This window comes from Salvelinus sp. IW2-2015, linkage group LG9 (genome assembly GCF_002910315.2).
Source record: "Salvelinus sp. IW2-2015 linkage group LG9, ASM291031v2, whole genome shotgun sequence".
Classification (NCBI taxonomy): Eukaryota; Metazoa; Chordata; class Actinopteri; order Salmoniformes; family Salmonidae; genus Salvelinus; species Salvelinus sp. IW2-2015.
Window position 1 is genome coordinate 23,281,933 of NC_036849.1, and position 27,081 is coordinate 23,309,013.

The window sequence follows — 27,081 nt, forward strand, 5'->3', positions numbered from 1 at the left end:
TTACTCGACATCAGTGTGCGTTACAGCGAGACCATGCGCTAAATCAATGGCGAACTAATAATTTTACATCTTTCCACAGATATACGATTAACATCATAAATAGCTCTTACTTGGGATGATCTTCCATCAGAATCTTGGACAGAATGTGGTCCTTTGTCCAGAACAATCGTCTTTTGGTTGAAAGATGTCCTCTACTCCTGTAAAATTAGCGCTAACGCCGATGTACCGGAGAGTTGCCCAACTCTTGATAACGCCGACAAAGAAAACTCCAGAAAATCGCAATAAACTGCTATAAACTGCTATAAGTCGGTTTAAATTAACTACCTTATGAAGTTTTTAAGACAAAAACAAATTAAACAGAGCCGAGATAAAGAACTGCTAAACCGAAAGGCTTTTGAAGACGCCATGCCGGTTTCCCTCCTGCGTCAGGCGCCTCGTCGAAAAGCCGGTACTTCCGTTCCAAGAGGTTTTTTTATACTCCCCCAGATGGTGCTATCCGCTCCATTCAAAGTCTCACCGCTTACTGACATCTAGGGAAGGCGTATGCAGTGCATGTAGCCCCATAGCTTATAAGGGAATTTATAAACCGACCCTGGAACAGAGACCTCAATTTCAGAAATCTCTCTCTTGACAGAAGTGAGCTGCAGAATGAGTGTTCTGTTTCACTCAGAGAAATAATTCAAACGGTTTAGAAACTAGAGAGTGTTTTCTATCCAATAGTAATAGATAATATGCATATGTACGAGCAAGAATTGAGGGACGAGGCAGTTTAATCTGGAACGAAAAATCTTCAAAGTGTAAACAGCACCCCTATTGGAATTAAGCTACACTGGTTGTGAATCCTAGGCGAACATGTCAGAATTCAATAGGCTTTTCGGTCGAAAGCAAACGATGCTATATCTGATGATAGCACCATTGTAAACAAAGAGAGTATTAAGCATATTTCAACCCTGCAGGCGCGACACAAAAGGCAGAAATAAAAATATTATTCATGCCATACCTTTGACGAGCTTCTGTTGTTGGCACTCCAATATGTCCCATAAACATCACAAATGGTCCTTTTGTTCGATTAATTCCGTCAATATATATCCAAAATGTCCATTTATTTGGCGCGTTTGATCCAGAAAAACACAGGTTCCAACTTGCTCAAACGTGACAACAAAATATCTCAAAGGTTACCTGTAAACTTTGCCAAACTACTTTTGTAATACAACTTTAGGTATTTTTTTATGTTAATAATCGATCAAATTGAAGACGGGATGATCTGTGTTCAATACAGGATTAAAAACCAATTGTAGCTAGCTTTTTGGTCTCGCGCCTCTAACAAACCTGACACGTCGAGTGACTCTCGTTCAAGATGGCCATACTTCTTCATTACACAAAGGAATAACCTCAACCAAATTCTCAAGACTGCTGACATCCAGTGGAAGCGGTAGGAACTGCAAGTAGGTCCCTTAGAAATCTGGTTTCCCAATGAAAACACATTGAAAAGAGAGTGACCTCAAAAAAAGAACAATCTGAATGGTTTGTCCTCGGGGTTTCGCCTGCTAAATAAGTTATAATATACTCACAGACATGATTCAAACAGTTTTAGAAACGTCAGAGTTTTTTCTATCCAAATCTACTAATAATATGCATATCTTATCTTCTGGGGAGTTAAAGGCCTCCAGTTGTTCTCTCAGCTGCTCTGGAGACATGCCCTATAAGACAGTCAGTGAAAAGAGGAAACGCCTGCTGTGCCTCTTCCACACCTAACATTCCACAATCAACCTGCTTTGGACAGCAGTTTGTGAGCTTGGGCGCTTTGCTGGGCCCTTATACCTAATTCGGTTAAAGGAAAGCTCGATCCCAGGGAGCCGGAGGGGCAGTGGAGGTTTTGGGAAATGGGTTGGACTGAGTACGAAGCCCTGAGGTGCTCCAGAGCTGCTGCACCACAGACGCCCTGCTGAGAGAGATGCTGAGAGAGATGCTGAGGTGGCTCTGAGAGGATCTACCTGGGGCCTCAGGCCAAAGAGAGGGAGGGAGAGAAATAGAGAGAGGGGGAGGGAGACAGAGAGAGAGAGAGAGGGAGGGAAAAGGTGAGAGAATTTCAGAGTGATAGAATGGAAAAGGAAAACATTATACTTGTACGCATAATTCGTCTCTCCAAAAAAATGATGTCATCTTTACAATTTGTTTGTGTTCAGCAACATACTATACAGTATTTTTTATTATATTAGCCAAGCAACTCTGCCCATTCTCTATGTCCTGCAGCTGTAGAATACAGCCGCAGCCGTGTAATCTGTGTTACATTCCTCAGTGATGGTGTCCACAGATTCAGTGGGCAGCTATTCTCTGGTACACAGGGTTTTTTCCTGCAGTGGCCAGGGATGGGCGAGCTGGCTGTTAGCAATGCTGCATCCATTCTGCTGAGGAAGCAGTGTCTGTAATCTGTTCGGTCACAGCCCTCCTTTTCCCGCGGGAGTGTGGGGATTAGAATACAGCTCGGCAACAGCATCCTCAGAAAGGGTGACCAAGCCTGGAATTTACATGTAATTGGTAACGCACCACAGTCTTCTCTCTGCCTCTTTCTGTGGGTTATAAATACCACACCTCCTAAAGACCATCGTATCCTGAGAGAGGAGGGAGGGTCGGGGGAACAGGAAGGTATGGAGAAGAAATTACATCTTTCTGGTGCTTTTTCTCTCTGTTTTGCGTGTAAATGTGTCTAAACAGCAAAAGGAGGATCCGGTGATGATCAGCTGTTTCAATGTTGTGTAAAGGTCTGAATGAGGACGGGAGGTCACTCAGAGCGGCCCTAGAGAATGTGGCGGTACTCTGGGTGAGAGATGGGCCCCTCAGTGGCTGTAGAGGGCAGAGCAGAGCAGGAAGAGGCAACACTAATCCGCCCTGAAGCAGCAGTCTGGCACCAGCACCAGCTACAGTACCAACCATCCTGGAAATGAGCTATTCTCACCCTGAAGAAGAAAATCTCACAGTTAAGCTGAATGTGGATCCTTCTCGCCCCTCGAAAAAAGCAAAAGAAAACTTTATAAAATAAAATATACACTATATATACAAAGGTATGTGGACACCCCTTCAAGGATAGGGGATTCAGCTATTTCAGCCACACCCATTGCTGGCAGGTATATAAAATCAAGCACACCGTCATGCAATCTCCATAGACAAACATTGGCAGTAGAATGGCATTACTGAAGAGCTGAGTGATTTCACAAGCGTAAGAACACCATGCGCAATGCTAAATATCAGTGGTGTAAAGCTCGCTGCAGTTGGACTCTGGAGCAGTGGAAACGCGTTCTCTCGAGTGATGAATCACGTTTCACCATCTGGCAGTCCAATGGACAAATCTGGGTTTGGCAGATGCCAGTAGACCGCTAACTGCCCGATTGCATAGTGCCAACTGTAACGTTTGGTGTAGGAGGAATAATGGTCTGGGGCTGTTTGTCATGGTTTGGGCTAGGCCCCTTAGTTCCAGTGAAGGGAAATCTTAACGGCAACTTTGTGGCAATAGTTTGGGGAAGGCCCTTTCCTGTTTCAGCATGACAATGCCTCCGTGCACAAAGCGAGGTCCATACAGAAATCGTTTGTCGAGATCGATGTGGAATAACTTGACTGGCCTGCACAGAGCCCTGACCGAAACACCTTTGGGATGATTTGGAATGCCGACTGCGGGCCTAATCACCCAACATCAATGCTGACCTCACTAATGATCTTGTCGCTGAATGGAATCAAGTCCCCTCAGCAATGTTCCAACATCTAGTGGAAAGCCTTCCCAGAAGAGTGGAGGCTGTTATAGCAGCAAAGGGGGGACCAACTCCATATTAATGCCCATGATTTTGGAATGTGATGTTTGACGAGCAGGTGTCCACACACTTCTGGTCATGTACTGTATATATTTTTTAAGCATTTCTCTGGTCCCCCTAAACTTGGCACTCTTAAACTGAAGATAGTCTTATAAATGTCAGTATGACTGATCAACTCTGTCCAGTTTAATGTGAATGTCCTCGTTCATACGACTCTCATGGTAACGTTTGTGTCAGTATAAACCACAGTAGATTAGGACCCTGGCCGGGCCCTCTCGGAAACTTCACAGGCTCTGCCTCTTACTCTTTTTTTGGACAGGAGCTTGGGTGCTAAAGATGGAAAAAGCCAGTCGGAGTGTCCACCTAAGTCAAAACCAGAGAAGGAGAGCGAGAGCACAGCCAAGAACCACAGTGTCCACACACACATGCAGACACACACACACACACACACACACACACACACACACACACACACACCTGTCTCTTATACACATCTAGATGTGTATAAGAGACAGCACACACACACACACACACACACACACACACACACACACACACACACACACACACACACACACACACACACACACACACACACACACACACAGAGCAGTGAGAAGCCATGGAGCAGAGCCAGGGTCCAGCCACTGTGACTGTGTGGGATGAGATAGGCCTCTGACTCAGGCGTTTCAACTGCAGCACGTACAATACTGTAGAACGGGAAGGAGAGAGAGGATACCACACGCCAGATGATTCCCATGGCTCTCTTCTCAACTATGTCACTGCTTTGGAAAGAGTGGAATGGTATTGTGCCTCACTTTTTACTTGCACACAGACATTTACAGAAACACACACACACACCACAAATGCACACAGGCACACCTTCCCCTATCCATGTTTTAACATCTTCCTGTGTTTGTCTTCCATCCCCCTTTTTCTCTGAACGGTTCCCTTTTTGGAAAGTTTAAGATGGGGCCCCAAAACCCTTGACAGGTGTCAACAGTGTTCCAAATCAGCTACCTCCCCAGATACATATCTGACTCTCTGCATCTCCTCCTACACTAGATTTCATCACACATTCTGGACAAATTCAACTGGAGCAACAGAGTTTCATGGGAAATTCTTTTATTTTGATTTGATATAAATCCCATCTCCGGGGGGAACTTTTTTGCTGTTGGACTCACAGGCCTATGTCATGTGGAATGTCTTTCCACTGAAGCAGCTCGAGGACACTAAAATATATTTCCATTTTTGGAGTCAGTTCCTCACACAGAATATTTTCATTCTACTCCCTCATTCAGAGCCAAAAAAACCTTTAGGTTTAAAGCGACTTGATCCCCTTTTCCAGACATATTCTCAGAGGATTAGGCTGTAAGCCCCCAACTAAAGCACTCTTAATCAAATCAAAATAAATAGCCACCTTCACAAAAGGGATGCCACATTTTCTATTTTTCATGGAATTGTCCTTAGAGAAAAAATCACAGTGGAAAGTACCCATGCCTGCTTTGTGTGCTCTGTGTGTGTGTGTGAGACTCCTTTTCCAGCTGGTTCTGGACTGTGTTGAGACAAAATGGAGGGGTTTAAGTGTGCTTTAGGAAGGCTTGTGTAGTCATGCCTGTATGGCTGCTGGGGCAGGGAGAAAGCCTTAACTGCAGATTAGAATGACTCTCAAGTGTTTCTCAGACTCATGCTTAAGCTGTGCAATTGCTCCCATGCCGATTCAGCATCCCTCCCCTCCCGTAGATGTCACATCTGCAGCCAATGTCAATAGCAAAGGCTTCAGTGAAACAAACACCTGTATCCACATCATATCCAGCATAGATGCACCCTACAGAGGCTATTGAGTCAAAAATGTCATGCTGTAGTATGTGTCAGTTAAGCTGTTTTATCTGACATGTGCTTTTATTTGACATATGAAGTTTAATTCCTATAACAATGTTATCCTTGTGCTGATACGTCGTAGCTACATATTGTAATGATATGGTAATTTAGCAGATGCTTAAATAAAATAAAAAATCAGTTGACTCGAATATAAGATTATCCTTGTGTGCCAGACCTCTAGGTTCTCCTCTGTAGTGGGTGCAGAGCGATTGAGATAAAACGTCACATGGCTTCGTGAAACTACCATAAAATAGATGACTGAATTCATTACAGTCACTATTCATGTTGAGGGATACATTTATTGTTATTGTTAACCTGGTGTCTACTCACTCCCAGATGTTCTATGTCTCCTCTCTCCTCAGGAAACTACCCACGTCCACCCAACTACGGCGGGACCCCCGGTGCCAACTACAGCAGCCCCGGGCCCGGCCCTGGCATGACAAACAGCCAGGGTATGAATGCCAGCAGCCCCATGCACGGCCAGGGTCCCGGGCAGCCTATGGGCCGCAGTCCTGGTGCGGGCAGCCGCCCCTACCCCAACATGGCTCCCAGCTCCCCCAGTATGCCCCAGCCAGCCGGCCCTGGGATGGGCCCTCCTTCACTGGGCAATGTCAACCGCAAGGCCCAGGAGGCAGCAGCCGCCGTCATGCAGGCCGCAGCTAACTCTGTACAGGGCAGGTGAGATAACATGTTGTTGTTTTTTTAACCAGATGATGTGTGATTTGTGTGTTTGTGTGTAATTGTGTTTGTGCATGTGTGTGTGTGTATGCATGCGAGCATGCGTGGGTGATCTGTGTGTGATCTGTGTGTGATAGTGACATTGATAGAGAGAGAGAGAAAAGGAGAGGAATTGGGCAGAAGGTGGAACACATTACTGCAATGCTCTTTTGAGAAGAGCCTATTTTTACCACCCCCTGAAATAGCATGCTAAAATTAGTGAGCATAAGGCGTCACTCACTTGTCACTACAGAGACTTTGGGGCTTTATTGTCTTCAGACTAAATGTTTCATTACCTAGTTCTCTCTGCTCAGACTGGGGAGATATAGAGGAGCATTGTGTGAGGAGCGTTGTTTGAGGAGCGTTGTGTGAGGAGCGTTGTTTGAGGAACGTTGTTTGAGGAACATTGTTTGAGGAGCGTTGTTTGAGGAGCGTTGTTTGAGGAGCGTTGTGTGAGGAGCGTTGTTGAGGACGTTTGTTGAGGAGCTTGTGTGAGGAGCGTTGTGTTGAGGAGCGTGCTGAGGAACGTTGTTGAGGAGCGTTGTTTGAGGAGCGTTGTTTGAAGGAGCGTTGTGTGAGGAGCGTTTGCGTCGGAGGAGCGTTGTTGAGGGAGCGTTGTGTTGAGGAGCGTTGTGTGAGGAGCGCTTGTTTGTGAGAGGCGTTGTTTGAGAACGTTGTTTGAAGCGTTGGTGAGGAGCGTTGTTTGAGGAGCGTTTTGTGTGAGGAGCGTGTGTTGAGGAGCGTTGGGTGAGGACGCGTTGTTTGAGGAACGTTGTTTGAGGAGCGTTGTGTTGAGGAGCGTTGTTTGAGGAGCGTTGTGTGAGGAGCGTTGTTTGAGGAGCGTTGTGTGAGGAGCGTTGTTTGAGGAGGCGTTGTTTGAGGAGCGTTGTGTTGTAGGAGGCGTTGTTTGAGGAGTGTTGTTGTGTGAGGAGCGTGTGTGAGGAGCGTTGTTTGAGGAGCTTGTGTGAGGAGCGTTGTTTGAGGAGCGTTGGTTTGAGGAGCGTTGGTGTGAGGAGCGTTGTTTGAGGAGTGTTGTTTGAGGAGCGTTGTGTGAGGAGTGTTGTTGAGGAGCGTTGTGTTGAGGAGCGTTGTTTGAGGAGTGTTTGTGTGAGGAGCGTTGTTTGAGGAGCGTTGTGTGAGGAGCGTTGTTTGAGGAACGTTGTTTTGAGGAGCGTTGTTTGAGAGCGTTGTTTTGAGGAGCGTTGTGTGAGGGAGCGTTGTGTGAGGAGCGTTGTTTGAGGAGCGTTGTTTGAGAGCGTTTGTGAGGACTGTTGTTTGAGGAACGTTGTTTGAGGAGTGTTGTTTGAGGAGCGTGTTTGAGGAGCGTTGTGTGAGGAGCGGTGTTTGAGGAAGTGTTGTTTGAGGAGCTTGTGTGAGGAGTGTTGTTTGAGGAGCGTTGTGTGAGAGCGTTTGTTTTGAGGAGTGTTGTGGTGAGGAGTGTTGTTTGAGGAGCGTTTGTGTGAGGAGCGTTGTTTGAGGAGCGTTGTTGAGGAGCGTTGGTGTGAGGAGCGGTGTTTGAGGAGTGTGGTGAGGAGCGTGTTTGAGGAGTTGTGTGAGGAGCGTGTTTGAGGAGCACAATCTCTCTGTTGTAATTATGCATAGTCTCCTACAATGAAATGCTGGGTTAAAGGCTGAGTGCAGTAGAAGACATGGGAAAGACAGTTGTACCAATGAACAAATAGCACTATGTTACCTTGGAAAACACTCACACGATTTAAAGTGATCATAACGTGCCCTTCACATGTACAACACCAAAGCTACTTAGGAAACTCAAAAAACACTTGGACAACAAGATTAAAAGCAGCATGATGAACAACCTTGACACATATCAAACAATGTAATGGGGATTATATCTAGTGTGTTTGAGCATTTAATGTGTGAGTGCTTCTCAGAGCAGAGCAGAGTTGTGAGGAGAGGAGAGGAGAGGAGAGGAGAGGAGAGGAGAAGTGGGATTGTTTGTGGGCAGTAAACTCTGGGTGAACCTGTCAGGGGAGCGTGCGTAAAAAACATGTACGCTACTTTGAAAGGGTAGATTCTCTGTCAACCAATCAGCTCGTAGAAGAAGGGAAGTGGTCATACTGAGCAGCTCGGGGCTTTGTTTAATGAAGCAATGCTTGTTGGAGACGGGTGGAGACTGACAGCAATGGTTCTGCTGAAGTGGTCTTGTGGATGTTGATCTCTATCTTTGTACAAGAACATCATTAATAGAACGAGTGAGTTTTTAGAACATTTAATAGAACTGAGTGAGTTTTAGAACATCATTATAGAACTGAGTGAGTTTTTAGAACATTATTAATAGAACTGATGGAGTGTTTATGAACATCATTAATAGAACTGAGTGAGTTTTTAGAACATCATTAATAGAACTGAGTTGAGTTTTATTAGAATATCATTAAAGAACTGAGTGAGTTTTTAGAATATCATTAATAAGAACTGAGTGAGTTTTTAGAACATCATTAATAGAACTGAGTGAGTTTTTAGAACATCATTAATAGAACTGAGTGAGTTTTTAGAACATCATTATATAAACTGAGTGAGTTTTAGAATATCATTAATAGACTGAGCATAGTGATTTTAGAACATCATTAATAGAACTGAGTGATTTTTAGAACATCATTAATAGAACTGAGTGAGTTTGTAAATTATCATAATAGAACTGAGTGATTTTTTAGAATATCATTAATAGAACTGAGTTGAGTTTTTAGAACATCATTAATTAGAACTGAGTGAGTTTTTGAAATCATATAGAACTGAGTGAGTTTTTAGATATCATTAAATAGAAACTGAGTGAGTTTTAGAACATCATTAATAAACTGAGAGTGAGTTTTAGAACATCATTAATAGAACTGAGTGAGTTTTTAGAACATCATTAATAGAACTGAGTGAGTTTTTAGAATATCATTAATAGAACTGAGTGAGTTTTTAGTCAGTAATTTGGAACACTGTTGACACCTGTCAAGGGTTTTGGGAGAAAAAGAGGATTGGAAGACAAACACAGGAGGATTTTTAAAACATGGATAAGGGAAGGTGTGCTTGTGTGCATTTGTGGTGTGTGTGTGTGTGTTTCTGTACATGTCTGTGTGCAAGTAAAAAGTGAGGCACAGTAATAATTCTGTTTGTTGGCACTTTCCATCCAACTGTTGTTTCCCTGTACAGTAGACATCCCTATGTTAGGTCCTCAGTGAATCACACCTTTCCTGGACCCAGTCCCTTGCCCCCTCTCCCCACTACATCCACTCCTCCTCCTCCTCTCCAACCTCCACACCCCAACTACAGCACCCCTCATTCTCAGCACCACAACTAGGACAACCAAGCATCATCTCCAAGCCTCTAACCTGTTACTGTTCAGTCTGAAAAGGTGCTCTTTCATCCAGGCTCATTATGGGTGTTATTGCACCCACCTGTCACCTAAACTGTCACGCCTGCCCCCGCTCCCCCTCCCTGGCACTCGAGGGCGCCAGGCTATCCGTCATTATATGCACCTGTTGCCTTCATTACGCGCAGCTGCGCTCATTGGACTCACCTGGACTCCCTCACTTTGTTGACTGTCCCTGCATATATGTCTGCTCCTCTGTGTTGTTCCCTGTAGTAGTATTGTTTGTTGTGTTTAAGTCCAGACGCTGTTCTTGTTCCGTTGCATGTCCGTCTATATTAAATGGTTCACTCCCTGTACCTGCTTCTCATCTCCTGCGTTGGGCGTTACAAAACTAATCTGGCCAATGCTAGCATCACTGGCTAAAATTTAAAGATTTTACTGCTAACCTGTGTTTAGCTTTATGTTTCTAATTATAGCATCTAGTACAATTTTCATGGCTCTCTGGACTCCTATAAGGGCACAAGGCCAGACCCAGATGCAGACACGGGAGGCAGATGGTTTGATTCTTTGATATTTATTATATTCCAAAAGGGTAGGCAAGAGAATGGTCGTGGACAGGCAAAAGGTCAAAACCAGTTCAGAGTCCAGGAAGTACAGTGTGGAAGGCAGGCTTGAGGTCAGGGCAGGCAGAATGGTCAGGCAGGCAGGTACAGAGTCCAGAAACAGGCAAGGCTCAATACCGGGAGGACTAGAAAAAAGAGAATAGAAAAAGCAGGCGCATGGGAAAAAGACGCTGGTTGACTTGAACATACAAGACAAAATGGCACAGAGAACCAGGAAACACAGGGATAAATACACCGGGGAAAATAAGTGACACCTGGAGGGGGTGGAGACAAGCACAAGGACAGGTGAAACAGATCAGGGCGTGACACCTGGAGGGGGTGGAGACAAGCACAAGGACAGGTGAAACAGATCAGGGCGTGACACCTGGAAATGTGGTGTTTCGAGCAAATCTGGCGGTGCCAACTCTCTTGACATTAAGTTTATCTTGTTGAGAGACCACCCCCACAGTGCTCCCTTCATCTAGTGGTGTGATATTACAGCACTAGACACAGGACTAGACACCAAATCAAATGTTATTTGTCACATGCGCCGAATACAACAGATGTAGACCTTACTGTGAAATGCTGACTTACAAACCCTTAACCAACAATGCAGTTAAGAAAAATCAGAGTCAAGAAAAATATTTACTAAATAAACTAAAGTAAAAAACAAAAGAGCAACAGTAAAATAACAGTAACAAGGCTATATACAAGGGGTACCGGTACCGAGTCAATGTGTGGTGGTACAGGTTAGTCGAGGTAATTGAGGTAACATGTACATGTAGGTAGGGGTAAAGTGACTATGCATAGATAACAGATAATAAACAGCCAGTAGCAGCAGTGTAAAAAAAGGGGGGTTCAATGTAAATAGTCCGGGTAGCCATTTGATTAGCTGTTGAGCAGTTTTATGGCTCGGGGGTAGTAGCTGTTACAGTTTTTTCCAACTAATTACACACGTTTTCAAAACTGTCTCCTTTTTTCAAAACTCTACACACAATTCCCAAAACTGCACACACAAAATGCAAAATGCCTCACATCTCCTTCAAAATGTAACACTRYATTCAAAATGCCATAAACACATGTCAGAATGAAGCATTTGCATCAAATGGCAAACACTGCTTTCATAATAGTACATTTTTGGATATACCATGTAAACACTGTTGTTCTAAATCTAAAGCTCTTTGGTCTTTCATAGGCTTATATCTACATTTCAATACAATATTCCACAGTGAAAGTAATCTGCTGAGAGGGGTAACAAGTACACTGTAAACACCAGTGCAATGTAGAAACAGAAAATATTTATTAGGCCAAACATTACTGTTGTATACAGTAGCATACAACAAAACCTAAAATATATGTAAACCAAAAGTATATTCTTTAGAATACGGTAAAGAACACAATGTGTGTGGTGGGGTCCCGGGGGGGCACTCCAGGAATTGGTAGGGGGGGCAGTCACCAGTGCTAAGCTACGCTTCATCTCTTCTCCGGCCTGGGTCTGGCCACAATACTTTGTCCACATCACAAGATACGTTTTTCTTGCAAACATCGATGGAAGTATCTCCTAGCTGGCGTATCCAACCTTGGACAGAGGCAACCTCTATGTCCCACATGCGTCCTCCATTGCCTGGAGAAGCGGCATGCGGGCATAGGGTTGGCGATCATACACTTTCCAGCGCCAGGCTGAGAAGAATTCCTATATGCGATTTAGAAAAGGTGAATATGGGGGTAGGTACAAACTACAAATTGTGGATGGGTGGCAAACCAGTTTGGGCCAGAACAGCCCTGTGAAAACTAACATTGTCCCATAAAACGGATCCAGTGTTTTGCCTTCCACCCAATACAATGGATCTGATCCCAGCCGGCGACCCTATGCGACGCCGTAAAAGGGGCAAACGTAGCGGCCTCTGGTCAGGCTTCGGAGACGGGGCACATGCGCGCTCCACTCCCTAGCATACTACTCGCCAATGTTCAGTCTCTTGACAATAAGGTTGATGAAATCCGACGCACGGGTAACATTCCAGAGAGACATCAGAGATTGTAACGTTCTCTGCTTCACGGAAACATGGCTAACTCAAGAGACGCTAACGGAGTCGGTGCAGCCAGCTGGTTTCTTCACGCATCGCGCCGCAGAAACATACTCTTTCTGGTAAGAAGATGGGCGGGGTGTATGCCTTATGATTAACGAGACGTGGTGTGATCATAACAACATACAGGAACTCAAGTCATTCTGTTCACCTGATCTAGAATTCCTCACAATCAAATGTCGACCGCATTATCTACCAAGGGAATTCTCTTCGATTATAATCACAGCCGTATATATTCCCCCCAAGCAGACACATCGATGGCCCTGAACGAACTTTATCTGACTCTTTGTAAACTGGAAACCACACACCCTGAGGCTGCATTCATCGTAGCTGGGGATTTTAACAAGGCTAAACTGAAAACAAACTCCCTAAATTCTATCAGCATATCGATTGTGCTACCAGGGCTGGTAAACCTTGGATCATTGTTATACTAATTCCGCGATGCATATAAGGCCCTCCCCCGCCCTCCTTTCGGAAAAAGCTGACCACGACTCCATTTTGTTGCTTCCAGCCTACAAACAGAAACTAAAACAACAAGCTCTCGCTCAGGTCTGTTCAACGCTGGTCCGACCAATCTGATTCCACGCTTCAAGACTGCTTCGATCACGCGGATTGGAATATGTTCCGCATTGCGTCCACAACATATTGACGAATACGCTGATTCGGTGAGCGAGTTCATTAGAAAGTGCATTGACGATGTCGTACCCCACAAAACGATTAAAACATTCCCAAACCAGAAACCGTGGATTGACGGCAGCATTCGCGTGAAACTGAAAGCGCGAACCACTGCATTTAACCAGGGCAAGGTGACCGGAAACATGACCGAATACAAACAGTGTAGCTATTCTCTCCGCAAGGCAATCAAACAGCTAAGTCCAGTATAGAGACAAAATAGAGTCGCAATTCAACAGCTCAGACACAAGAGGTATGTGGCAGGGTCTACAGTCAATCAGGATTACAAAAAAGAAAACAGCCCCGTCGCGGACCAGGATGTCTTGCTCCCAGACAGGCTAAATAACTTTTTGCTCGCTTTGAGGACAATACAGTGCCACTGACACGGCCCGCTACCAAAACCTGCGGGCTCTCCTTCACTGCAGCCGAGGTGAGTAAAACATTTAAACGTGTTACCCTCGCAGGCTGCAGGCCCAGACGGCATTCCCAGCCGCGTCCTCAGAGCATGGGCAGACCAGCTGGCTGGTGTGTTTACGGACATATTCAATCAATCCTTATCCCAGTCTGCTGTTCCCACATGCTTCAAGAGGGCCACCATTGTTCCTGTTCCCAAGAAAGCTAAGGTAACTGAGCTAAACGACTACCGCCCGTAGCACTCACTTCCGTCATCATGAAGTGCTTTGAGAGACTAGTCAAGGACCATTCACCTCCCACCCTACCGGACACCCTAGACCCACTCCAATTTGCTTACCGACCCAATAGGTCACCAGACGACGCAATCGCAACCACACTGCACACTGCCTAACCCATCTGGACAAGAGGAATACCTATGTGAGAATGCTTGTCATCGACTACAGCTCAGCATTTAAACACCCATAGTACCCTCAAACTCGTCATCAAGCTCGAGACCCTGGGTCTCGACCCGCCCTGTGCAACTGGGTCCTGGACTTCCTGACGGCCCGCCCCCTGGTGGTGAGGTAGGTAACAACATCTCCACCCGCTGATCTTCAACACTGGGGCCCCACAAGGTGCGTTCTGAGCCCTCTCCTGTACTCCCTGTTCACCCACGACTGCGTGGCCATGCACGCCTCCAACTCAATCATCAAGTTTGCGGATGACACTACAGTGGTAGGCTTGATTACCCACAACGACGAGACGGCCTAACAGGGAGGAGGTGAGGGCCCTCGGAGTGTGGTGTCAGGAAAATAACCTCACACTCAACGTCAACAAAAACAAGGAGATGATTGTGGACTTCAGGAAACAGCGAGGGAGCACCCCCCTATCCACATCGACGGGACAGTAGTGGAGAAGGTGGAAGATTTTTAAGTTCCTCGGTGTACACATCACGGACAAACTGAATTGGTCCACCACAGACAGCGTTGTGAAGAAGGCGCAGCAGCGCCTCTTCAACCTCAGGAGGCTGAAGAAATTCGGCTTGTCACCAAAAGCACTCACAAACTTCTACAGATGCACAATCGAGAGCATCCTTGTCGGACTGTATCACCGCCTGGTACGGCAACTGCTCCGCCCACAACCGTAAGGCTCTCCAGAGGGTAGTGAGGTCTGCACACGCATCACCGGGGGCAAAACCTGCCCTCCAGGACACCTACACCACCCGATGTCACAGGAAGGCCATAGTTCATCAAGGACAACAACCACCCAAGCCTGCCTGTTCCCCCGCTATCATCCAGAAGGCGAGGTCAGTACAGGTGCATCAAAGCAGGGACCGAGAGCTGAAAACAGCTTCTTATCTCAAGACCATCAGACTGTTAAACAGCCACCACTAACATTTAGTGGCTGCTGTCAACATACTGACTCAACTCCAGCCACTTTAATAATGGGAGTTGATGGAAATATTGTAAAAATGTATCATTAGCCACTTTAAACAATGCCACTTAATATGTTTACATACCCTACATTACTCATCTCATATGTATATGTATATACTGTACTCTATATCATCTACTGCATCTTGCCATCTTTATGTATACATGTATCACTAGCCACTTTAAACTATGACTTTATGTTTACATACCCTACATTCTCATCTCATATGTTATATCTGTACTCTATACCATCTACTGCATCTTGCCTATGCCGTTCTGTACCATCACTATTCATCATATATTTATGTACATATTCTTATCCCTTTACACTTTGTGTGTATAGGGTAGTAGTTGTGGAATTGTTAGGTTAGATTGCTCGTTGGTTATTACTGCATTGTCGGAACTAGAAGCACAAGCATTTCGCTACACTCGCATTAACATCTGCTAACCATGTGTATGTGACAATAAAATTTGATTTGATTTGATTTGATTTAAAACCACAAATCTAGCAGGCTCCTGATCTGGATCAGGGACAAGCATTGGGTAAATTGCATCCAAGAAAAGTGAGCATATCGGCCGGTGTGGCATTGTGATGGAGGACCCCGTTTTGAGTGATGGCAGCACACATAGTTATATTACCCCCACGCTGTCCAGGGACATTGGTAATTGCCCTCTGTCCTATTACATTTCTTCCGCAGCGCCTGGTTTTGGTGAGGTTGAAGCCAACCTCATCCACATAAATAAATTCATGGCGAATTACATGGGCATCCAGCTCCAATAYTCTCTGTARCAGACAAAAGGATWTACAGATGAGTAAATATGGTATGTCTGAAGTACTGGAAGTAGTGTTGCATACATACCTCTACAAAGTCATGTCGCATATTCTTGACTCTGTCAGAGTTTCTCTCAAATGGCACCTTGTAAAGTTGTTTCATCGTCACTCGGTGCCGTTGGAGGATGCGTTGTATGGTCGACAGGCTTACAGCATTGATGTTGTTAAATATGGTGTCATTATTCAAGATATGCTCTCTTATCTCTCGAATCCTAATTGCATTGTTGGCCAAAACCATATTTATAATTGCAGTCTCTTGTACATCTGTAAACAAGCGTCCTCGTACTCCATGATGTCTTTGCCTTTCCACTCTGTACAGAATTCAAACACAGTATGTGTTCAGCATAGGAACTGTAAACAATGTACAAAAAAATGTAGTACAACATGATAACCAACCTCATTCATTCAATGCAGTGCAATAAATGGATGGCTTAGAGTTACAAATGTTTATGCAATACTATGCAGTCATACGTATTTTACAGTACATTACTGTAATGCTAAAATAGTCATTAGATAGTTGCATACCTGTTCTCATTTCTGAAGGTTCGAATTATGGACGCCACTGTAAATCGACTCAAATTGGGCTGGACTCTCAGTCCAGCCTCTCTCATGGTCAAACCGTGGTTGATCGCATGATCAACAAGTGTTGCCCTAATCTCATCAGAGATGGCTCTCCTACCTTCTCTTCTTTGCCCTCGTCCTCTTCTTCCTCTTCCTCCTACTCCTCTTGCTCTCTGTCCATTGTTGGCATCCATTGTTCAAAACAGGTAATCTGACCTTTGACCTATTTATAGGCCTATACTACAGTAAAGCAGTGATTGGTTAGTGATCAGTTAAGCTATTAGTGTTTGCACATGTGAGGAGTGTGTGTGTGACCTGGTGAATAAGTGTAGCATTTTGATTGGTTGTGTTTGGAAAAGGAAAGCAAGTCACTTCCTGTTAGATTTTTGTGTTTTAGGTAGAGAATTGTGTGCAGTGTTTTGAAAAAAGTGTTTTATGGATTTGACAACTGAGTCAAAGGCTGAGAAATAGCTTATGGTTTTGGATATTTGGTGTGTAGTTTTGCACTTTGAGTGAGAGGTTTAAAAAATCATGTGACATGAAAAGATTTCGTGTGTAAGCAGTTGGAAAAAACTGTAAGAAGCCTTTTGGACCTAGACTTGGCGCTCCGGTACAGCTTGCCATGCAGTAGCAGAGAGAACAGTCTATGACTAGGGCGGCAATTTTTAGGGCCTTCCTCTGACACCGGCTGGTATAGAGGTCCTGGATGGCAGGAAGCTTCCAGTTTCAAATTAATGTCGACATCGCTCATATGTAATATCACAAACAAACATAAAAATAGTTGCCACTTTATATGTTCTTATGGGGGCTTCCTTTTGACAGTGAAATGAGAATCATCTTTATCCCCCATGTGTGTTAATAATGATAAACAAATCCTCCTCCATGTTGGATCTGCTAACATTCGCTTCTCTGTGGAGAGAGCGCCCACTGTGGTCGATGGTGATGCATCATGGAGCCTGTTGACATTTGGAGAATCCTGTGTGTGTCTGCGTTGGTTGACACTGTGTGATTAATGGTGCAGATCCGGAGMGCTGCAGACAGACTATGTAAATGCTGAAGGAGCCATTAACAGACATCTTCACTGTCAATAAGAAGTGGCACAACATGATGCATACTGCTGGGGCAAATCACACAGCCTGTCAGTCTCCACTCTCATTCCACCAAACACCCAGACATAGGCCCACAGGGAGAGAGGGGGTGAGGCAGGAGAGTGAGGGAGAGTGTGTATAAGGTAGTTGTTGTGAAACTGTTAGATTACTTGTTAGATATTACTGCACGGTCGGAACTTGAAGCACAAGCATTTCACTACACTCGCATTAACATCTGCTAACCATGTGTATGTGACCAATAAAATGTGATTTGATTTGAGGAGGCATTGTATTTGACCTCTTTCAGCATTGTTACCCTGTCTCTCTCCCAGCTCTACCTGTCTGTCTCGCCATCCTCTCTCTACACCTCCCTCTCTCCATCCTTTCCCTCTCTCCCTCCCGCTCTTTCTCTCATCACCCTTTCATCTAGACCCTCAGAATTGGCTCTTCCAGTTTCTGTCCTAGTTTCCATCATAGAGAATACATACTAATTAGACGCTTAGCATGCTGATTTTCATCTTCAGAAGCAGTTTTTTCGGGACAGGGAGAATGCAGTGTCAGTGAACCATGCTGTGAATACTAGATCCCCCCCCATAGATGGTACTGTATGCAGACTCTCTGTGTGTCTCTCAGTCTGTCCCCAGATGTAGAGATGATCTGAGGGTGGCTGGGAATGCAATTAGTGCTGTCTGATTGAAACACAGACGGGAAGGCAGTGGTGTGTGTGTGGTGGGGTGTGGTGTGTGTGTGTGTGTGTGTGTGTGTGGTGGTGTGTGTGTGGGTGTGTGGTGTGTGTGTGTGTGTGTGTGTGTGTGTGTGTGTGTGTGTGTGTGTGTGTGTGTGGTGTGTGTGTGTCTGTGTGTGTGTGTGTGTGTGTGTGTTAAAGGGCAGCTCTACTGGTCCTCCAGCTGACTTTGAAGAGGCAGAGAGCTGACAGCCCCTCGCTCTGCGGCTGCACGTGTGTGGTGTTGCCATGGAGAAAGGAGAAAGGAAGGGAGGGGGACGGTTTTAGGAGAATTGTGGACCCTAGCCCCACGTCCCCTTTTGTTTTTCTCTCTTTCTCAACCCTTGTTGTGTTTTGTCCTGAACAGCTGAGGAAGATTAAGGGGAAATTAATCTGAAACACTGGGTTTAGTGTTTACTCTTATATAGTCCTGATTCTGATCTGAGAGCAGCATGGTGAAACATTTCAACCTGGTGTGGTCTGTGTGAAAACAAGCAGCCCTCAGACCACTCCTCATGTGTCTGGCATGCCTTTGGCACGGCCTCACCACACCACCCACACAATCCACGAAAGGAAATAATCTGAAGATTAAGGGGAAATTTAATCTCCTCACTGTCTGGAGATCGTCTGTCATCTGGAGAAACGCACACGCACACCAAACATCCTGAACCATGTCTTTGGGATTGACTATTCCAGATTCATTACGCAGAATGCCAAATGAGCAGAGCAAGGCCACTATGATATCCGATGGCTGGATGGTGATAAGTGTGATGGTGTTTTTCCCCAGTCCTCAGAGAGGCTCTCTTAAGGGCCTTGAATTATACATTATGTTTGTATCACCCATGCTTGGTCTGATACTTAGAACAAAAATATGTTTGTGTTTTACATTTTAATCATTTAGCTGACACTCCTTTCCAGTAGTGAGTGCATACATTTTCATACTTTTTGTTGTTGTTGGGTACTGGTCCTCAGTGGGAATTGAACCCACAACCCTAGCATTGCAAGGGTCATGCGCTACGACCTGAGCCACACGGAACCACACAGCTTGGACCACACAGCTTGGACCACACAGCTTAAACCACATGTCTTAATGACTGTGTCAACTTGCTCTTGTCTTGTAAGTGTACCCAAGGAGCTGGGTTATCTTACGGGGAGGTTTTACATTGAGATAATACTATTGCATGGCTTGTAGATGGACAAAATGAGTACAGTCTTGAGTGAAGGAAGGTGTTGGGGTTTGGAGAACAGAAGAATTACATTAGGAAGCTAGGTGTTGTCCTGGCTATGTCTGCTGAAGACAGAAATTGTTTTTTAAATTACTTTGGTAGCTGTTCCTGGAGCTACAGTAACACTGCTTGTAGAAAATAAGCACTTAGAGAAAGCAAGCTTCAAAAAAACTAAATCAAAGGAAATGGAAAAGGGGCAAAGAGAGAGAGAGAGCGAGAAAAGAGCACTTCAGGGTAAATCCTTGCCAAATAATTCATTTCTGACCTCCTTAGCAAGTAAATTTACTAAATAAATAAGAGCTGCTTGAATGTGAAGAATGCGTTTCTGCTGCCCCCAGCGTTGTGGCTCACAGGCAGCCTTGGCATCAGCACCAGCTAGGCTTTAATAAATGGCTTCTCTCTCCGTCGGAGCTGTTTGATGTAAGGGGGGGCTTTTCTCAGTATTTAATATGTTAAGGCTGTCCCTTAATTCACTGTTTTATTTTAGATTATGTTTGGGTTTAGTCAGGCAGTCAGACATGCAGACACTAGCTGAACTGGCTGCTTGGAATGAAGCTGGGGCTGAGAGCTGAGGGCTGAGAGCTGAGGGCTGAGACCTGAGGGCTGAGAGCTGAGGGCTGACAGCTGAGAGCTGAGAGCTGAGAGCTGAGAGGGAGCTGCCTTGAGAGCAGATTGTGCCCATATATAATTCATATTGTTCATACCCTCCCACTGACTACACCAGGCAACCCCCCCCCCCCTTTCTCTCTCTCTCCACACAGTCTCTTCTCTCTTTTTTCTCTCTTTTTTTCTCTCACCCTCCCTTTCTTTCTCTCTCTCCCTCTCACCAGGCAAGGGGTGTTAGAGAGTGGTGTGGCTGGGTATTAATAGGGGCTGGATGGTGGATGGTGGCAGTACCCCTCTTTTGTTCCTGCCACACTACACACTCACTTTTGTAGCAGTGAGTGTGGTACAGTGGACAGCCAGGAAGGGACTTTGACACTGACACTAGTGCTGGTCTGGATCTGTCTGTGTGACTGCAGCTGGCTGTCTCGCACCTGGTAACCATGGCAGCCCTTGGCAACGGCCCGCTCTTCTTATCTCCCCGAGCGTGCTCAGAGACAGCCTCCTCGGATGTCCTTCACACACATTGTGGGCAGAATACAAGGACAGGGAGCAGAGCTCCATGCAGGAGGACGAGGGGAGAAAGAGAGACAGACAGACAGGGAGACAGGACTAGGGCTGGCACTGAACTGCAGGGCTACTCATTAAATAGAACAGTGATTACTAATTTGTTTATCTGATTGAAAGCACATATTAATTTTTTCAGATTTATTTCAAGTGGCTCTAAAATTTGTCTAATGCCTCATGAGAGCATTATTCATAATGTTTTTGCGCTGGTAGTAAGACCTAGTGCTTTCTGTCTTTTTTATTTCTTGGCTTCAACTAAATCCACATTTATGGATAGGGACAGGATTTTTCCTGACTTCATGGTACAACTTGCTGCCTCACAGATTCACTTGAAAGCAGTGTCAACTCAGCAGGAACTTTCTGAGAAGCAGATAAACATAACAGCTGGCTGTTTATCACTGTGTTCTCCCTGGCTTCAGCAACACTGCACAACAAGCTGAGAGAGAGAGAGAGAGAGAGAAGAAGAGAAGAGAGAAGAGAGAGAGAGAGAAAGAGAGAGAGAGAGAGAGAGAGAGAGAGAGAGAGAGAGAGGAGAGCTGCTGGGTTTGATTCTTCTCTGTGAGAGGAGCTCAGTTTCCCCTCAACCGTCCCCTAGCTCACGCTACAAATGACTACTGGATGCTACAGTACAGCTTGCGCCTGTGAGCTGGTACCCCCCCCCCCCTACTGTCTCACCAGGGACTCTGTTTTTACTGTCTTTTCCGCTCTCTGCTCTCTCACGCTCTTGCTGTTTTCTCTCCCTCTTGTGTTCTTCTCTCTTTTATCTCTCTCTCTCTCAATCCCTCTCTACCTCTCTACCTCCCTCCCTCTCTGCTTTCCCCTCATTCTCTGCAGCAACAGGGTGTTTTCCCTCAGCAAAGGTGCCCGAGAGCAAGATAAATGCGCTGCGCCTTTTTTGATAGCAGCACATGCATACATTAAGTGTGATTAAACGGCCTGCGTTCCCTCCATCAAGTGTTTCCTAATGGCCTTTTTTATGACATGATTTAGTAATAATGGATGAGCGCCACTGTCAACCTCCACTTTGTTGTGGATGTTTTTACTACAGTATCCACATGAGAGCTGGGGCTGGTGTTTTTCTGTAAGGGCCGATGTAGGATTTAGATGCAGTATAGAGAAATAGCACTTTCCGGAACAGAAAATATCTACTCAGACACGCCATGGTAATGGTAATGACACAATGATAACCTATCAATTACTTATTTGTTTCTTCTGGATTTATTAAAACTATCAACACTATGCACCATGTGGTAACATGTTAGCTACAAATTGGGTTGCATTCTTTGAAGTAAGTAAACGAAAATACCCAATGATGCCACATAATTTCCTTGTAAATATCAGGCAAATCCCATTAAAGTCCCGTAAAACAAAGTGCTGCCAAGAAACGGTCCATAACAGGCAGGATGTGATTGATGTGAGTGTATGTTGTTGTCTGTGAGCCATGGTTTTCCTTGTGATTACAGACCCATAGAGGGATTACATACAGTATGTATCATCACACATGCTCTAGGACTAATTGCATCTGTGAGATTAGATTACTGAGAGGTTTACCAAACCCAGCCCTCCCTCTGCCGGGTTAGTCACTGTCTCTGTCTCACATCCAATACATTGTGCCATTGTTGTCCTGCCCTGCTTGGGGAAGTTCAGTTCTTTTGACTGACTGACACAAATCCAGATTAGGAGTTTTTTTTCTAATTGTCCACATGATCACAGTGATCATGATCACAGTGTTTAGATTTACACTAACAAAAATATCTTATTTTATTAAGACAATGTTTCAACCATCAGGTCTCCATATTCAACAGAAAGGCAGGGGTTTTACTATGACCTTATGTCCGTGTGGTATTTTAACACAAAGCTGTCCCCACTACTACTACTACTACTACTACTGTCAACCCATGTCCCTTAAGTACCCTTTGTCTTCTCTACTGTCAAGGAAATGATCCACCACAGATGAGGGGATGTTCTGTGCTCCTACCTCTCTCCGTTCTCTCATTATTCAGGAGATTATTTGCACCAGCAGGAAGTAGAGTTTGTCCAACTGCTATATGTCCTGGTGCGCTGTCTTTTGAGTTGGTACACGGTTGCTACAGAGCTAGCCTGGTACAGGGTACAGGGTATGGAGCGGTGGTGGACGGTGGCCATGGGCGTCCGTCTGCTGTTGGTTGTGGTTCAGCAGGTTTCTGATAAGCCCTCTGATGTCCTCCCAACACGCCGTGATGCGACGCGTCAAGGAGAAAGCACAGGATTGATTTCAGCCGTTGCCATGGCAACAAATAACATGATCCTCTCCAGAAGCACACCTTAATTAGTTAAATTATTACTTTGGGTGGAGAGGAGAGAGAGAGAGGAGAGGATGGATGAGAAGAGAAGGGGTGAGGGATTTGCAAGGGAGTAGAGGAAGGATGGGAGGATGAAACGGCTTTCTATCCTGCTCTTGATCACACACTTGCTTTTAAAGAGAGATTCTGTCTTTTTTTCAAGGAAATGTGCCTCTACATTTTCAGGATGATGGTTTATACAGTACCAACAAGTTTAAGCATATCCTCTGACTGGCATGGCCTTACAGGCTTGTAATAGATGCAGAAAGTCTAATATTTTATGGAGTCTTTTCTACTACTCTGTCAAAAGCCAACTAATTTCTCTCCACACCAAGTATCCAGGCCCGGTCTTTCCTCTCTAACCAGACCCTTGTCTCTGTGTGTCCCAGACAGGGCAGCTACCCAGGCCCTGGCATGAACCTGATGGGAACAGCAGGATCTGGAGCCCCCTACAACCAGTCACCAGGCAACAACTCAGGCATGGGCACACCACAGGGTCCGCCCTACAACATGCCACCCTCAGGTAAGACCTGGATAGACTAACAAGGTATCCCACAGCAACCAGTAGTGAACAGTCTAAAAGGGTTGAGATTTAACTTTACTCTTTTATAGTCTTCAGTTTGACAGACTTCTAACAGCAGTGTTCATATCAGTGTCTATACTACAACAAACTAATGTGTTGTGGCGTTTTAATAATCTAAGTAATAACAGAAGGTTAGGAGAGATGCCAGAGCTCTGCTCACTTTAAAGCTTTCAAAATCAATCAAGCATTTTATCTCTAGTAATGTTATGCCAGTTGGCCAAGGCGCTCCAGATGAGTGTTTTAGGAAATGGCTCAAACTGCAACAGAACTAATCCAATGCCAGAACCTGTGGGTTTGTGATGTTGTTGTTCTTTGAAGAGAGTGACAGAGAGAGAGAGAGAGAGAGATCATGCGAGACCGACTGACCGAATGAGAGGGATGGACAGAGAGAGAGACAGAAAGACAGCGAGACAAAGAGAGAGTGACTGTTCTGAAGCTGGTTAATTTCCTGCAGGCAGTTCTGTTCTGTTAATTCTCTTGTTCAGTTGACCCTCCTGAGAACAGATGAATGCAGTGCTCCCCTCTTCCCTGCCCTTCACCCCGCTGCATTGTGCTAAACGCACCTCAGAGAATGCAAGTCTCTAAATGAAAAGAGCTTTCTGCACAGCCTTACAAAACTAAATATCAGCCTGCATGACATTTGGAAGACATCAAATGAACTACAGTGCCAAGGTTCTTGAAAACTCCTCTCTGTTGCCCCTGGGGTGCTTAAAAAAAACTATTCATTTCACATAGTGCTGAGCACCGAACTGAAAAGGAAAATAAAGCGACGAACCTTGGAACTCTTCCTTCGAACCTTCGAACTCTTTGCATGTAGGGACACTTTCTTCTCAATAGGAAAATATACATTCAGTCCACACTCGAGAAGTACGTAGGGATGGGCATTGGACATTTTTTTGACTGTTCGAGTACTCGACTGAAAATAAAATCTATTTTTAGAACACAGTAATGGCAAAGCAAAAACAGGTTTTTAGACATTTTTGCAAGTGTATTAAAAATAAAAAACTTAAATATTACGTTAGTATTCAGTATTCAGACCCTTTACTTAGTACTTTGTTGAAGCACCTTTGTCAGTGATTACAGCCTTGAGTCATCTTGGGAATGACGCTATAAGCTTAGCACACCTGTATTTGGGGAGTTTCTCCCATTCTGCTCTGCAGATGCTCTCAAGCTCTGTCAGGTTGGATGCACAGCGTTGTTGCACAGCTATTTTCAGGTCTCTCCAGAGATGTTAGATCGGGTTCAAGTCCGGGCTCTGGCTGGGCCACTCAAGGACATTCAGAAAGTTGTTCCAAAGCCACTCCTGCGTTGTCTTGGCTGTGTRYTTAGGGTCGTTGTCCTGTTGKAAGGTGAACCTACACCCCAGTCTGAGGTCCTGTGTGCTCTGGAGCAGGTTTTTATCAAGGATCTCTCTGTACTTTGCTCCGTTCATCTTTCCCTCGATCCTGACTAGTCTCCCAGTCCCTGCCGTTGAAAAACCATGCTTCACCGTAGGGATGGTGCCAGGATTCTTCCAGACGTGATGCTTGGCATTCAGGCCAAAGAGTTCAATCTTGGTTTAGTCAGACCAGAGAAACTTGTTCATCATGGTCTGATAGTGCTTTAGGTGCCTTTTGTAAAACTCCAGGCGGGCTGTCATGTGTCTTTTACTGAGGAGTGAATTCCATCTGGCCACTCTAACATAAAGGCCTGGTTGGTGGAGTGCTGCAGATATGGTTGTCTTTCTGGAAGGTTATCCCATCTCCACAGAGGAACTCTGGAGCTCTGTCAGAGTGACCATTGGGTTCTTGGTCACCTCCCTGACCTCACCTCAACTTCTTCCATTTAAGAACGATGGAGGCCACTGTATTCTTGGGGACCTTCAATGCTGCAGAAATCTTTTGGTAACCTTACACAGATCTCTGCCTCGACTCAATCCTGTCTCGGAGCTCTACGGACAATTCCTTCAACATCATGGCTTGGTTTTTGCTCTGACATGCACTGTCAACTGTGGAACCTTATATAGACAGGTGTGTGCCTTTCCAAATCATGGCCAATCAATTGAATTCACCACAGGTTACCAGTGCAAAGTGCCTGGAACAGTGATCAAATTTGTCACATGCACCGAATACAACAACAGTTGTAGACTTGACTGTGAAATGCTTACGAGCCCTTTCCCAACAATGCAGAGTTAAAAAATAAGAAAACAATTACAATAATTAGCAAATAAAAAAGGAAATAGTAACACAATAAAATAACATTACAAGTTAGCTAATTCTGTCCCCGAGGGCCCTCACGGTGTTCTATAGGAGCACCATCAAGGGTATACTGCCGGGCTGCATCTCAGCCTGGTACGGCAACTCCACCACCGTGGCGAAAATCAAACACTGCATTCCACAGTAAGAGCCTTATACCAATGGTCAAGTGTGGTGATGGTAGTGTGATGGTTTGGGAATGCTTTGTTGCCTTAGAACCTGGACAACTTGCATGAATAGAAGGAACCATGAATTCTGCTCTGTATCAGAGAATTCTACAGGAGAATGTCAGGCCATCTGTCTGTGAGCTGAAGCTGAAGCACAGCTGGGTCATGTACCAAGACAATGATCCAAAACACACAATCAAGTCTAGATGAAAATGGCTAAAAAGCAACACATTTGAAGTTTTGGAATGGCCTAGTCAAAGTCCAGACCTAATCCCAATTAAGATGTTGTGGCAGGCCTTGAAACGAGCAGTTCATGTTGGAAAACACACAAATATTGCACAGTTAAAGCAGTTCTGCATGGAAGAGTGGGCCAAAATGCAATGTGAGCGATTGATCAACAATGACAGGAAGCGTTTGGTTGGAGTCATTGCAGCTAAAGGTGGCATAACCAGTTATTGAGTGTAAGGGGGCAATTACTTTTTCACAGTGTGTAATTGTTGTGTTATTTGTTCACTCAGGTTCCTTGTATCCAATATTAGGTTTTTGTTGAAGATCTAATAGCATTCATTGTCAAAAATAAGAAAAAGTAGAGAAAATAAGACAGGGGGCAAATACTTTTTCACGGCACTGTGGGTGTTCCCTTTGTCCAGGTGGGAAAGGGCAGTGTGGAGTGCAAAAGAGATTGAGTCATCTGTGGATCTGTTGGGGCGGTATGCGAATTGGAATGGGTCCATGGTGTCTTGGCGGATGGTGTGGGCCATGGCCAGCCTTTCAAAACATTTCATGGCTACAGATGTGAATTCTACGGGGCAATAGTCATTTAGACAGGTTACCTTGGCGGTCTTGGACACAGGGACTATAGTGGTCTGCTTGAAACATGTAGGTATTACAGACTGGGTCAGGGAGAGGTTGAAAATGTCAGTGAAGAAAGCACACCTTGCGATTATGTTAGGTCAGTACATAGCCACAGAAAAACACAGCCATTTTTCCAGGCAAAGAGAGGAGTAACAAAAAGCAGAAATAGAGGTAAAATTAATCACTAACCTTTGATGATCTTCATCAGATGACACTCATAGGACTTCATGTTACACAATACATGTATGTTTTGTTCGGTAAAGTTCATATTTATATCCAAAAATCTGAGTTTAGGCGGGACGCTACTGTCTCACTTGGCAAAAAGCCAGAGAAAATGCAGAGCGCCAAATTCAAATAAATTACTATAAAAATCAAACTTTCATTAAATCACACATGAAAGATACCAAATTATAGCTACA

General features: G+C 44.9%; 2 protein-coding genes across 2 annotated transcripts in view; one reads left to right on the plus strand and one right to left on the minus strand.

Annotated features, from left to right (window-relative positions):
• Positions 1–27,081, plus strand: part of LOC111968840 (AT-rich interactive domain-containing protein 1B-like) — a 355,396-nt gene that overhangs the window by 287,244 nt on the left and 41,071 nt on the right. The window contains 2 exon segments of the mRNA XM_023994739.2: positions 6,047–6,362; positions 23,213–23,346. Of these exon segments, the coding sequence (XP_023850507.2) occupies positions 6,047–6,362; positions 23,213–23,346 (450 nt within the window).
• Positions 1–27,081, minus strand: part of LOC111968845 (kelch repeat and BTB domain-containing protein 11) — a 340,328-nt gene that overhangs the window by 141,036 nt on the left and 172,211 nt on the right. The gene's annotated exons all lie outside the window — the stretch shown is intronic.